This window comes from Oncorhynchus clarkii, chromosome 20 (assembly GCF_045791955.1).
Source record: "Oncorhynchus clarkii lewisi isolate Uvic-CL-2024 chromosome 20, UVic_Ocla_1.0, whole genome shotgun sequence".
Taxonomy (NCBI): Eukaryota; Metazoa; Chordata; class Actinopteri; order Salmoniformes; family Salmonidae; genus Oncorhynchus; species Oncorhynchus clarkii.
This window is the reverse complement of record NC_092166.1, coordinates 31,242,666-31,256,702: the sequence shown is the minus strand read 5'-3', so window position 1 is coordinate 31,256,702 and position 14,037 is coordinate 31,242,666. Positions and strand designations below refer to the sequence as shown.

Here is a 14,037-nt window from a genome sequence, read left to right as displayed (position 1 = left end):
CGAGCCAATGTCTTAAATAGTTGAACATGTTATTACTCCAACTTCGTAAAACAGCATATCGAAGGAGTACCTTTGATTTGATGGCCTGCACATGCATAGTTCGGTGCGAGAGGACCGTTAGAAACACGTCTACAGCATGAGCTTAGATAGCCGATGTCGCCATGTTATCACCTACAATTCCTGATCGGGGATGTCTATTGGCGAAGCAGTTTATGCCTATCTTCTTACTGTACTGTCTTTGGTATAACTACCACCAGTAACAAGTCGGACATTTCCGAGTTGCCTAGTTCCGACTAGCAAATGAACGCGGCAATAGTCACACTGACTTGGAGAAGTTTTTTTAATGCTATACTGCCAAGAAATATTTTGATTTTACTAGGCAAGTCAATTAAGAACAAATTCTTATTTACAATGACATCCTACCCCAGCCAAACCTGGACGACGCTGGGCCAATTGTGCGCTGCCCTATGGGGCTCCCAATCACAGCCGGTTGTGATGCAGCCTGGAATCAAATCAGGGTCTGTAATGGACGCCTCTTGCACTGAGATGCAGTGCTTTAGACCGCTGCGCCACTCGGGAGCCCGGGATATACTTTAATATTCATAGTCTAATTTACAAGTTATTCATAATATCCCCTTTTAGGTGACAGACTCAATGTCACCGTAAGATGTGTAATGTGTTTTAACACTTGGGGCTAAGCCTCCTTAAATTATCAAGGGGGTAGGATTCTATGAGAAACATGCACTGCCTGATCATGCATGCTTGAATTGTAATAGATGATTGTTTCTCTGCAATAAATATTTAGAGTGGAACCAGATGATATCTTACGTAATGGCAGTAAATCAATTCACCAAGATCAGCAGCCAGCAGGATAGAGTGACAAAATGAGGAGGAAGCTAATCACATTTCAGGAATCTTGTTTTAATTGAACAAGCAAGGCAGTATATTTACAAACATACACACGTGTATTTTGGTGTTGTTGACCATGAGCTTTCTGCCAAACCGTAAAAAAAGTGTGTATCCTACAACAAATTCTTTGGGTTTAGAAATCAAAACATCTAACAATAGTATTTCACCCTGATTTCAGCACTATCCATCTTTTCTGTATAATTAAAATGACTACAATTCGATTAAAATCAGTGTTCAAAAGACAAAAACGATTTTGCTCTGATAAAATAAACAATACTTTCCTGTTTTTCAAGAGAAACTCTTGGTAACACTGCTATGATGTCACAAAAATAGCATTAGCATATTCCGAGTTAGTATTCATGTCATAAGAAGGAATTCCCCTCGACCACGCCACAAATTGGAGAAAACAAACATTCTTTCCCATTGAACCCCACTGTAAAAGAGACAACTTCGTCGTAGATTGTTTTGTTATAAAGAAATAACAAACGTGCCGAAAAGCTGCTGTGTTGTTCGATCAAATTTGATTGGTCACGAACACATATTTGCAGATGTAATCACTGGTGTAGCGAAATTCTTACGTAGAGTGCAGTCGGAAAGTATTCAGACCCCTAGACTTTACCACATTTTGTTATGTTACAGCCTTATTCTAAAATTGATTACTTTTTTCTTTTTTTATTCTCTACACAATACCCCATAATGACAAAGTGAAAATCGATTTTTTGAAATTGTTGCATATGTGTTTAAAAATTAAAACAGAAATACCTTAAGTATTCAGACTCTTTGCTATGAGACTCGAAATTGCATCCTATTTCCATTGATCATCCTTGAGATGTTTCTACAACTTGGAGTCCACCTGTGGTAAATTCAACTGATTGGACATGATTTGGAAACGCACATATCGGTCTATATAAAGGTCCCACAGTTGACAGTGCATGTCAGAGCAAAAACCAAGTCATGAGGTCGAAGGAATTGTCTGTAGAGCTCCGAGGCAGGATTTTGTCGCGGCACAGATCTAGGGAAGTGTACCAAAACATTTCTGCAGCATTGAAGGTCCCCAAGAACACAGTGGCCTTCATCATTCTTAAATGGAAGAAGTTTGAAACCACCAAGACTCTTCTTAGAGCTGGCCGCCAGGCCAAACTGAGCAATCGGGGGAGAAGGGCCTTGGACAGGAAGATGACCAAGAACCTGATAGTCACTCTGACACAGCTCCACAGTTTCTCTGTAGACATGGGAGAACCTTACAGAAGGACAATCATCTCTGCAGGACTTCAACAATCAGGCCTTTATGGTAGCGTGGCCAGACGGAAGCCACTCCTCAGTAAAAGGCACATAACAGCCTGCTTGGAGTTTGCCATAAGGCACCGAAAGACTCAATCCATGAGAAACAAGATTGTCTGGTCTGATGAAACCAAGATTGAACTCTTTGGGATGAATGCCAAGAGTCACGTCTGGAAGAAACCTGGCACCATCCCTAAGGTGAAGCATGGTGGTGGCAGCATCATGCTGTTGGGATGTTTTTCAGCAGCAGGCACTGGGAGACTAGTCAGGATCGAGGGAAAGGTGAACGGAGCTAAGTACAGAGAGATACTTGATGAAAAACTGCTCCAGAACACTCAGTACCTCCGACTAGGATAAAGGTTCACCTTTCAATAGGACACCGACCCTAAGCACACAGCCAAGACAATGCAAGAGTGGCTTCAGGACAGTCTCAATGTCGTTGCGTGGCCCAGCCAGAGCACGGACTTGAACACGATCGAACATCTCTGGAGAGACCTGAAAATAGCTGTGCAGCGACATTCCTCATCCAACCTGACAGAGCTTGAGAGGATCTGGAGAGGAGAATGAGAGAAACTCCCCAAATACAGGTGTGCCAAGCTTGTAGCGTCATACTCAAGAAGACTTGAGGCTGAAATCGCTGCCAAAGGTGCTTCAACAAAGTACTGAGTAAAGGGTCTGAATACTTACGTAGATTGATGAGGATCAGTTTTATAATAAGGCTGTAACATAAAATGTGGAAAAAGTAAAGGGGTCTGAATACTTTCCGAATGCGCTGTACATGTTTATGTACATGTAACCAGGTAAATCCCGACCTACGGTTTGCAATGCTCCCACGTATGGAAATAGCGCATGCGAGAAGAGCCCTGTGGCTTCAGACTATTCAGTGTGGGAAATTGTGGTGACCCAGTGTCCAAGTAGGCTACACATAGCCATTTGTTTGGAAAACATTTCATCACAGGTAAGAAAGACATTTAACTAATGTAGTATAGTCCGTGTGTAACTCCAATCACTACTTGTAGCTTTATAGTCCGTTTGTTTGTGTTGTTGGTCTTGGCTAGTTTAATGTTCTGGTTGGTAGCTAGCTAGCACTCACGTTGCTAACGTTAGCACCTTCATGAAAAGGGGCATGAGGGAAGCCCTACAATATTACGATTTTCTAAGTAGTGAGAACGCTTGGGAGCAGGCAATGTTGAAAAGTCATCCTTAGACATATTTTATTTTCCTTAACTGTTATTTTGTCATTGACAAAATCAAGCAGACAACAAGAAAATTGTGTTTGAAAAAAGGTCCCGTTTTTGCTGTGAGCCGAGGTTATTTTCCCTACAGGCGGGCAGGGCAACAACGTTCTATTTAATACTGACTTGGACCATAACAATGGTGACCTAAGAACTGGAACCACTCGTCATAAAAGACAGATGGCACAATCATATTGTGACCGTGACAAATTCATCACCTGCCATATCAAACACTTAGTCAAGTCTTGACAGATATTTTGATTATGACGCTAATTCAAGTTCCGTTTCAAGATCAGAGCTGTAGCATTGGCAACATCATGCCCTACTTCTGATACCTTTCCACCCACTCCAGTAAAAGCACTGGAAACGTGCCGATGATACACTCTAACATAGAGCACAGGAGATTACACATTGAATGATAAGAGGCCCATTCACATAATGTCCAAAGCAAGCACTCAACAGGTAGAAAACAAGAAGAATACTTAAATGTACTGAATAATGTACTGTATAAAATCCTATTAAATCTGTAATTATTTTGCAATCGAAAAGGTTGTGTCGATAAATTGTCATGCGGATCGTGGGATTGGTGGCTGGGAAACAGAAAAAGGAAATGGATTAGAAAATATATTGAAAGCCATTTAGATCAACTTCCCTTCCGGGGTTTGAGTCAACTCAAATTGATCCGAATGAGTTTGTTTCACAACCCTCACCCAGTCAAGAGTCTCCGAAAATGGCCTCTATCCATGTCTGCAATATTCAAAAAGTGCACTTCTAGCGAGGAGAGACTGGAAAACGTTTTTCAAAAAGCACAGAGTTACTGGGATAACAGTCCTGTCAAAATCGGCCACGCGACAGGTTTGCGTCATTCTCCACGACAATCATAAGGCAACCAAAACATGCCAAGCAAGGATTACAACAACAAAAAAATAATTGTTATGAACAGCTTTCGCCAACTTTCAGCTACCAATCTTTTGAAGGTGTAGATAGTGTTAAAGAAAGTAGAAGTAAAAGTCTGAGAAGAATGTTGAAGTAAGAATATGGGTAACTTTGGCTGCTTTCAAGTCTCGATCTGAAAATGTACATATGAATGTGGTCTGCAGTAGAGTGTAGAGGAGCTCCAACCCTATGGATCTCCAGGCTGCAGGGAGACCAGCTGGTCGTGGGACTCGGTTAGGTGGGGTGGTCCAGTAGGGTGGGTCTCCTGGTCCTGGATCAGGAGGGCTGGGTGTGGGTGGTCCTCCTGATGGGTCACTAATGCTAGGAGGTCTGGACGAGGCGTCTGTAGTGTGGCATGACCTCGTTCTCAGGCAGGTGCAGGTTGAACTCCAGGGCCACCAACACAGGGAACTCAAAGGCTATCAGCTCCCTCCTGTTCACACGAAACCTCTCCTCCAGTTTCTACACATCAGAGAAAAAAAGGGAGATGAGAAATGTACAAACTAACCCACTTTATTACTTCCTATATCCTGTAATACACACTGAGTGTACAAAGCATTCAGAACACCTTCCTAATATTGAGTTGCCCGCTCCCCATTCTTGACACACAAGGGAAACTGTTGAGTGTGAAAAACCCAGCAAAGTTGCAGTTCTTGACACAAACCGGTAAACCTGGCACCTACTACCATACCCTGTTCAAAAGGCACTTAAAATATTTTGTCTTGCCCCTTCACCCTCTGAATGGCAACACATACACAATCCATGTCTCAATTGTCTCAAGGCTTAACAGTCCTTCTTTAACCCGTCTCCTCCCCTTCATCTACACTGATTAGTAGATTTAACAAGTGACATCAGTAAGAGATCATACAGTGCCATGAGAAGTATTTGCCCCATTTGTCATTTTCTATACTTTTGATACTGAATGTTATCAGATCTTCAACCAAAACCTAATACTAGATAAAGGGAACCTGAGTGAACAAATAACACAACAATTACATACTTATTTAACTTATTTCATAAACAAAAGTTATGCAACACCCACTGCCCCCGTCTGAAAAGTAGTTCCTCCATTACACTCAATAACTGGTTGTGCCAACTTTAACTGCAATGACTCCAACCAAACGCTTCCTGTAGTTCCTGTAGATCAGTCTCCCACATTGTTGTGGAGGAATTTTGGCAGCGACATTTGTGGCATTTCAAGCATTACCTGTTCGTTTTCGAGTCCTGCCACAACATCTCAACTGGGATTCAACAGGAGAATGTCAGGCCATCAGTCTGTGTGCTGAAACTGATGCACAGCTGTGTCATGCAGCAAGACAATGATCCAAAACACACAATCAAGTCTACATGAAAATGGCTAAAAAGCAACAAATTTGAAGTTTTGGAATGGCCTAGTCAAAGTCCAGACCTGATCCCAATTGAGATGTTGTGGCAGGACTTGAAACAAGCAGTTCATGCTTGAAACCCACAAATGTCGCTGAGTTAAAGCAGTTCTGTACGTAAGAAAATCGGCCAAAATTCCTCGACAGCAATGTGAGAGACTGATTCAAAAATATACAAAAAAGAGAAAATCAGAAAGGGGGCAAATACTTTTTCACGGCACTGTAGCTTTCACCTGGCCTGTCTGTCATGGAAATAGCAGGTGTTCATAATGTTTTGTAAACTCAGTGTAGAGCGACTACAAAAAATATAATTTTGTCTATGATCCCTATGCTAGCCACTTTGCCATCTGTCATGTGGTGCTTTTCTGTCACACAGATAAAAGCAGATTCTACACAGACTACATAACAGCCGATATCTTTACAACATCTGAAAAAGTGCGTAACTTCAAAGGAACCACGTCTAAATGAATTCATATGATATAACAAATCGTATATTCCGTGCAGAATCGCTGTTTGTCGGCGTGACAGGAAAGCGCCCATGATTTCCACCAGGCTGCTCAAGAGCCGAAGCCTAATGCACTAAGAGATGACGACGACACTCACATCTATGAGCTGCTTGACCTCGTGCTTCTTGAGGTCTCCGCCGATCTTGGCGGCGAGCAGGACGCAGGCCCCGGCACAGAGTTTGCGGTTCTGCTTGTTGAGTTTCCCCTGGAGGACCAGCTTCTCGAAGTAGACGAAGGCCATGGCTACGGTGGGTTCCTCATAGCCACACTCCTCCTGGGCCAACTTACGGATCTCTCTCTTCAGACTGGTGAAGGGATGGAGAGGAAGGTAGAGAGGGGCGGGGGGGGGTGGAAGGTGGTGAAGGCCGGGCGATAACAGACAAATGCAGAGAGGTCAATGCTAAACAAACAAAAAAATAAAACCCCAAAAGTACCAGTGTCCCCAATGTCTGCCAGGAACTACTGTTGATACGATTAACCACAAGGGGTTCAAATAAGGCTGACACAAAACTGATCTTTTCAACATCATACTGAAACGTATGCGTTGTGTAGACGTCCCTACCTCCGGACTTTGCTGAGGGTCAGCCGTACGTGGGGGAACTTCTCCTTGAATGTCTCGTTCATGTCCTTCTTGAGGTCAGAAGGCTTGACGTACTCTATGACTGTAGTCTGAAAAGAGAGATCAAAGTATTGGTGTCAGAAAGACACGCTTGGATGTTAAGCTCTGCTGTCTGTAAAATTGTGCAAGTGTTACGTCATTGTGTATGTGGAAGAGGACACAGAGAAGCATCAAATCTCACTATGGAAGGTGATGTGACCTTTAGATTCAGGGTTAGGTTTCATTGAGGTGGAGGTTGAGTATCAGAGACGGTGCACGAGATATTGGAGTCAGGCAGAGGAGGCTGGTGGGAGGAGCTATTGGAATGGAACTAATAGAACGAAGTGAAACGTGGTTTCCAATAGGTTTGATAGGGTTCCATTTATTCCGTTCCAGCCATCACAATGAGCCCTTCCCCCTATAGCTGCTCCAACCAGCCTCCTCTGGAGACAGGTAACATTGGGTGGCACACCGTACACGTCCCACGATAAGATAGAATAATATTCCAGAACGTTTACGACACTTTACATTTCCAAGCTTTGTACGTTCCGTTGATGTACTTTAACTGAGCCATTTAACTTTATTTCAGGTCAGAGGTTCATATCCGTTATTTAGGAAGATAGAAGGAGCACTGGAGTTGACCCCGCCCGAATCGAGGTATGTGATAGGAGAGCGATAATCAAAACAACATATTGCCCAAGTTGGCTCACGGTAAGTAATTTGCTTTGTTCAAACTTGAATTGCTCCCTATCTGAATCCAAAATATACTAAAGTATTTGCACCAACCAAAATATTTCTAAGTATACTTTGACTACTGCAGCAAATCTGTGGCTACTGTGGGCCCTGGGAAACCTAGAGGGAGCATTTCTAAAATGAAAGGACTGTAAAATTTATAGATTTATCTTTTACCGCAAAGGAAACTAAATGTACTAAAATGATTTCTATCCCACTCTACAGTTAGTAGCAGACTTGAAAGATCAGTTCAAGAAAGATAAAAGGCTTAGATTAGCACAGTGACTGATCGTGCAGTGAAACGTTCAGCATCTACTGGTCACATTCCTCGAGTGAAAACACAATAGCTATTGTTGTTTCGCAATGGGAGGAAGATAAGAGAAAAAAAATAAACTGTCTAGCCTTAACTGAATACTTCACGTCTGGTCTGTCTATTCTACCAGCCCAGATAACACCAACGGAGCCAAATGAGAAATGAACTGGGAGTCTGTTGTTGTTGCTTTGATTCGAACACAAAACAAGCGTTCCCTTGCCAAATTCTGGACATGAGAAAGTGATTAAGTAACAGTGAGGTATGTCCACAGGAAAAGGAGTGGAGCGGATAAACAACAGAGGTGAGTCTGAAATGGCACCCTATTCCCGACTTAGTGCACTACTTTTGAGCAACTCTCTATGGGCCCTGGTCAAAAGTAGTGCACTATACAGGGAATAGGGTGCCATTTCTAACACACCCTAGCTGTTATGAAGTGGCTGTTTAAAGCGCTACTGTATAGAGAGACAGGGAGTGTCTTCACACACGCGTCACAGACAAGGAGGAGTGTGAGCTGAACCAGGGATTGGGCCAATGACCTTTCTGATTAGAATGGTCAGACAGCCTCTTTGGACTTACAGTGAGTTCAGTTGATGCAGTATGAGGTAGAGCCACGTGCAAACGTGTGGCGAGCTGGCATTTGCCCGAGGACTTTTCCAAAAAATAAAAAATATTGTTGCAAAAGCGTTCAAAAATAGGAACAAAGTACCGTTTTTTTTAGGCTGATTTGCCTCAATTTGTCAACTCACGCAAAATGGATCTGTCCTTCGCATCGGAGGGCTGCAGGTTCTGTGCGTGTCTTGACCAATCAGATTACGGAGATCACAGGTCGCGGGGGCCGGGGTACAACGCACGACGAGCAAAGCTCAAAGCGCACTCTCTACTTTCCTCTGAACGACAAAAACTAAAACCCTTTCCATAAATGTTGTAGCTGCCTACACCTAAATATTAGTGAGCTGACATGCTGTATGGATATAAAACGAGGCGATTTCTCAGTCTGATAAACTGTAGGAGTCTTCAACCTTTTCTTGCCCACTCCCAGGAAAACCGCAGACCCAGGGACCCACTCCCAGAAACACAGCCGACCCAGTGACCCACTCCCAGAAACACCAGTGACCCACTCCCAGAAACCCCGCTGACCCAGGGACCCACACCCAGAAAAACCGGCGACCCAGGGACCCACACCCAGAAAAACCGGCGACCCAGGGACCCACACCCAGAAGAACCGCCGACACAGGGACCCACACCCAGAAACACCGCCGACCCAGGGACCCACACCCAGAAACACCGCCGACCCAGGGACCCACTCCCAGAAACACCGCCGACCCAGGGACCCACTCCCAGAAACACCGCCGACCCAGGGACCCACTCCCAGAAACACCGCCGACCCAGGGACCAACTCCCAGAAACACCGCCGACCCAGTGACCCACACCCAGAAACACCGCCGACCCAGTGACCCACTCCCAGGAAAACCGCCGACCCAGGGACCCACTCTCCCAGGAAAACCGCCGACCCAGGGACCCACTCTCCCAGGAAAACCGCCGACCCAGGGACCCACTCCCAGGAAAACCGCCGACCCAGGGACCCACTCCCAGGAAAACCGCCAACCCAGGGACCCACTCCCAGAAAAACCACAGAGCCAGGGACCCACTCCCAGAAAAACCGCAGAGCCAGGGACCCACTCCCAGAAAAACCGCCGACCCAGGGACCCCTATCATACTTTAGCAAAAAATAAATAAATATTCATGTCTAAATAAAAATATTCTTGTTTTACCAGGGGAATTAAGAAGTAATCAACATTTTAAAATAAATAGATTGGGTAGATTTGGTATTTTGACCTCCTAGCATTATAATTGGAAGAGGAAGTGAAAACTCTAACATAGTCTATCCGCTAGAAAGGTCACTAAACACATTTTCACTAAAATCTGTTTCGCTGGTTAAATAAGGTGCCCCCCGGTTGAATACCTCTGCTGTAGGCTACTAACAGCAGCTGTACACAGCCTACTATGCACCCTGTCCCTCTGGGCAGGGTAAACAAAGTGGTAACATTATGTATTTATAGCTCATCTGATTGTGATAGGAGAAAATGTGAATGTGATCCAATTACGTTTAGATTCAAACTTGGGCTGGCTAGGCTACCTAGAACTTTTTAATCCAGAATTATTAACTGGAAATAATCCAAATCAACACAATAGTGATGACATGGAACAAGTTCATTTTGAATTAGGCCTACAGTTGCGTAGGCATACACGATGCAAACCTGCATGAAGCAAAGTCAGCCCTGTGAGTTCTATTGTAATTGTTGTCTCTGTGTCGAGGAAACCCCCACGAGTCTCGTTTTAAAATATAATTCACATGAACAAGTACAAGGTTGCTGCAGTTTGACAGGGTTTTCATCCCCCCTAGGGACAGAAGTTTTTTCAGCAGTTTTTTTTAAAACCATGTGGCCTGATTAAAAAAAAAAAATCCCATCATAGCCCACATAAAACCTTTTTTGCAACTGACGAATCACTGTCATGTGGTCCAGAGTTTTATCTGGTTAGGTTACCAGATCAGGAAAAACTCTGGGCCCCAGGGAAAAAATTGGAACCTTTGTCGTCACCTCTGGTCTGTGATAATAAATAGGAGCTGGTTCGTTGTTTCTCTTAGGTTGTGTCTCTGACAACTATTTATTTTGAAAAATGTTGATAATAATCTGAAAAAACAAGATAGGCCCCAAATCTTTCAAATACTTTAGCTGCGCTTGTTTGAACTTGTCTGGCACAATGGAGTACATTCCCTGTCCATGCGGCACTAAAGGCAGGCTCAATCAAAATCTCAAAGTATTTTAAAACAAATGCTGTTTGAACCCAGGCCTGGTAAGCAGAGGGGTGTCTCACCATGTATGAGGGGAAGATTAGGACTCTCTTGTGCTTCCCACACGGCCACTGGGGATCGTCCAACAGATTAGGGTCGTACTCCCGGATCAAGTCCCCCAGATCGTTCCCTGTAGGGGACAAAATGACACAGTCACACAATGAGCCAAGGACAAACAAACACCGGGGACAAGAAAGAAGAATATACAGTGCTTTTCCACTTCTTCTAAGTGTCATATAAGTCATATTAAATCAAATGTTATTTGTCACATGCACCGAATACAACAGGTAGATCTTACAGTGAAATGCTTACTGACAAGCCCTTAACCAACAATGCAGTTAAGAAAATAGAGTTAAGAAAATAAATAAAAAGTAACAAAATAACAATAACGAGACTATATACAGGGGGTACCGGTACCGAGTCAATGTGCGGGGCTACAGGTTAGGCGAGGTCATTTGTACATGTACAGTGCCTTGCGAAAGTATTCGGCCCCCTTGAACTTTGCGACCTTTTGACACATTTCAGGCTTCAAACATAAAGATATAAAACTGTATTTTTTTTGTGAAGAATCAACAACAAGTGGGACACAATCATGAAGTGGAACGACATTTATTGGATATTTCAAACTTTTTTAACAAATCAAAAACTGAAAAATTGGGCGTGCAAAATTATTCAGCCCCCTTAAGTTAATACTTTGTAGCGCCACCTTTTGCTGCGATTACAGCTGTAAGTCGCTTGGGTTATGTCTCTATCAGTTTTGCACATCGAGAGACTGACATTTATTCCCATTCCTCCTTGCAAAACAGCTCGAGCTCAGTGAGGTTGGATGGAGAGCATTTGTGAACAGCAGTTTTCAGTTCTTTCCACAGATTCTCGATTGGATTCAGGTCTGGACTTTGACTTGGCCATTCTAACACCTGGATATGTTTACTTTTGAACCATTCCATTGTAGATTTTGCTTTATGTTTTGGATCATTGTCTTGTTGGAAGACGAATCTCCGTCCCAGTCTCAGGTCTTTTGCAGACTCCATCAGGTTTTCTTCCAGAATGGTCCTGTATTTGGCTCCATCCATCTTCCCATCAATTTTAACCATCTTCCCTGTCCCTGCTGAAGAAAAGCAGGCCCAAACCATGATGCTGCCACCACCATGTTTGACAGTGGGGATGGTGTGTTCAGCTGTTTTGCATTGTTGCCAAAAAGTTCCATTTTGGTTTCATCTGACCAGAGCACCTTCTTCCACATGTTTGGTGTGTCTCCCAGGTGGCTTGTGGCAAACTTTAAACGACACTTTTTATGGATATCTTTAAGAAATGGCTTTCTTCTTGCCACTCTTCCATAAAGGCCAGATTTGTGCAATATACGACTGATTGTTGTCCTATGGACAGAGTATCCCACCTCAGCTGTAGATCTCTGCAGTTCATCCAGAGTGATCATGGGCCTCTTGGCTGCATCTCTGATCAGTCTTCTCCTTGTATGAGCTGAAAGTTTAGTGGGACGGCCAGGTCTTGGTAGATTTGCAGTGGTCTGATACTCCTTCCATTTCAATATTATCGCTTGCACAGTGCTCCTTGGGATGTTTAAAGCTTGGGAAATCTTTTGTATCCAAATCCGGCTTTAAACTTCTTCACAACAGTATCTCGGACCTGCCTGGTGTGTTCCTTGTTCTTCATGATGCTCTCTGCGCTTTTAACGGACCTCTGAGACTATCACAGTGCAGGTGCATTTATACGGAGACTTGATTACACACAGGTGGATTGTATTTATCATCATTAGTCATTTAGGTCAACATTGGATCATTCAGAGATCCTCACTGAACTTCTGGAGAGAGTTTGCTGCACTGAAAGTAAAGGGGCTGAATAATTTTGCACGCCCAATTTTTCAGTTTTTGATTTGTTAAAAAAGTTTGAAATAAATGTTGTTCCACTTCATGACTGTGTCCCACTTGTTGTTGATTCTTCACAAAAAAATACAGTTTTATATCTTTATGTTTGAAGCCTGAAATGTGGCAAAAGGTCGCAAAGTTCAAGGGGGCCAAATACTTTCGCAAGGCACTGTAGGTAGGGGTAAAGTGACTATGCATACAAGCCCTCAATGTTGAACATGTAATTGATTCAACTAAAACGTCACACTGCGGATGGTTATACCTTGGAAAAAGTGATATGTATCACACCCACTCTGACAGGCCTACTCATATTCAGGGGCCTCTCTCTAGCATGGAGGATCCACACACTGACCTGTACGAAACGCTACAACTACTCCAGAGGATCCACACACTCATATGACTGACCCGTGTCGATGCTGCTCTGGTTGCTGTTGACCCGGGCCAGGCTGAGACTGCGGTGGCTGACGTTACGAGACTGAGTGAAGGACGACACTGAGTCTATGGTGTTCCTGCGTCCGCTGCCCAGGGCGTTGGTGGGGTACAGGAACTGGGTGTACGACACAGTCTGTGGGAGAAAGAGAGAGAGACACACTCACATTTTCAAGAGCATGTTACTGTTAACTAAGGCGCTCGTGTTCAGGCTCTCACACAGGGTTTGTCTCCAGTCCTCTCTCACCTTTCCGTCGGCCCCCAGCTCCACTCCCTCCAGCCCGATCACCATCTCCTTGGCACTGACCCCGCCCGAGGGGTGCCGCTGCCGCCCGCTTTCCAGTTTCACATCCCTGCCAGGGCGCAACACCTTTAGACATCCCTTCCCATAAAAGCCCACACCCCCTGCCAAACAGTCTGCTGTCTAGACTCCACCTCAGCATTTCTAACTCTGTCCATCTAGTGTGCTTGTTATTGATTTGTAGAGCACTGCACTAACCCAATCAGATTCTCCGATTACCTGTATGCGATCTCTGACTGGGTGGGTGATCTTTGCTAGAATTTGGAATCCTAAGATGTATACAGCGAGGGGTTGAAATGAGAGTGTGGATTAATACGGGCATACTGGAGCATTCTGCCAAGTAGGGTTGAAGGAATGCGGGCGGTTGCATCACCAGTACTCTACATTTCATATCAGTGTGTTAGATTTCAAAAATAAAAAAAGCGGGTCACATGCTCGACTAAAGAAGGAAATGTAGCACTGCACTGAGCTGAAACTGTGTCAGTGGTACACAGTCGTTGGAAATGACCCGTCGGGTTACAGCCTTGAGCAGATGCTCCAGTGTTGCTGTAAAACCATCTAGCAACTAAAGGTTTCACATCGACTCATACTAATTAAAAATGCATTATTATTAAAACGTTCACCAGACTGATTTGACAAAAGGGTATGTGGTGGGTACAGTAGCCAGTAGCAATGGCA

The 14,037-nt window shown here is 44.0% G+C and overlaps 1 protein-coding gene across 2 annotated transcripts in view; it reads right to left on the bottom strand.

Annotated features, from left to right (window-relative positions):
* Window positions 1-900: 900 nt before the first annotated feature.
* The window catches only part of LOC139376196 (CDK5 and ABL1 enzyme substrate 1-like), a 35,784-nt gene continuing 22,647 nt past the window's right edge, over window positions 901-14,037 (bottom strand). For both annotated transcript variants that reach the window (XM_071118487.1, XM_071118488.1), the window contains 6 exons: window positions 13,306-13,411; window positions 13,035-13,194; window positions 10,770-10,876; window positions 6,812-6,918; window positions 6,347-6,554; window positions 901-4,823 (listed from right to left, as the gene is read on the bottom strand). In XM_071118487.1, coding sequence (XP_070974588.1) covers window positions 4,683-4,823; window positions 6,347-6,554; window positions 6,812-6,918; window positions 10,770-10,876; window positions 13,035-13,194; window positions 13,306-13,411 — 829 coding nt within the window. In that variant the 3' untranslated portion in view covers window positions 901-4,682. The remainder of the gene's footprint in view (window positions 4,824-6,346; window positions 6,555-6,811; window positions 6,919-10,769; window positions 10,877-13,034; window positions 13,195-13,305; window positions 13,412-14,037) is intronic.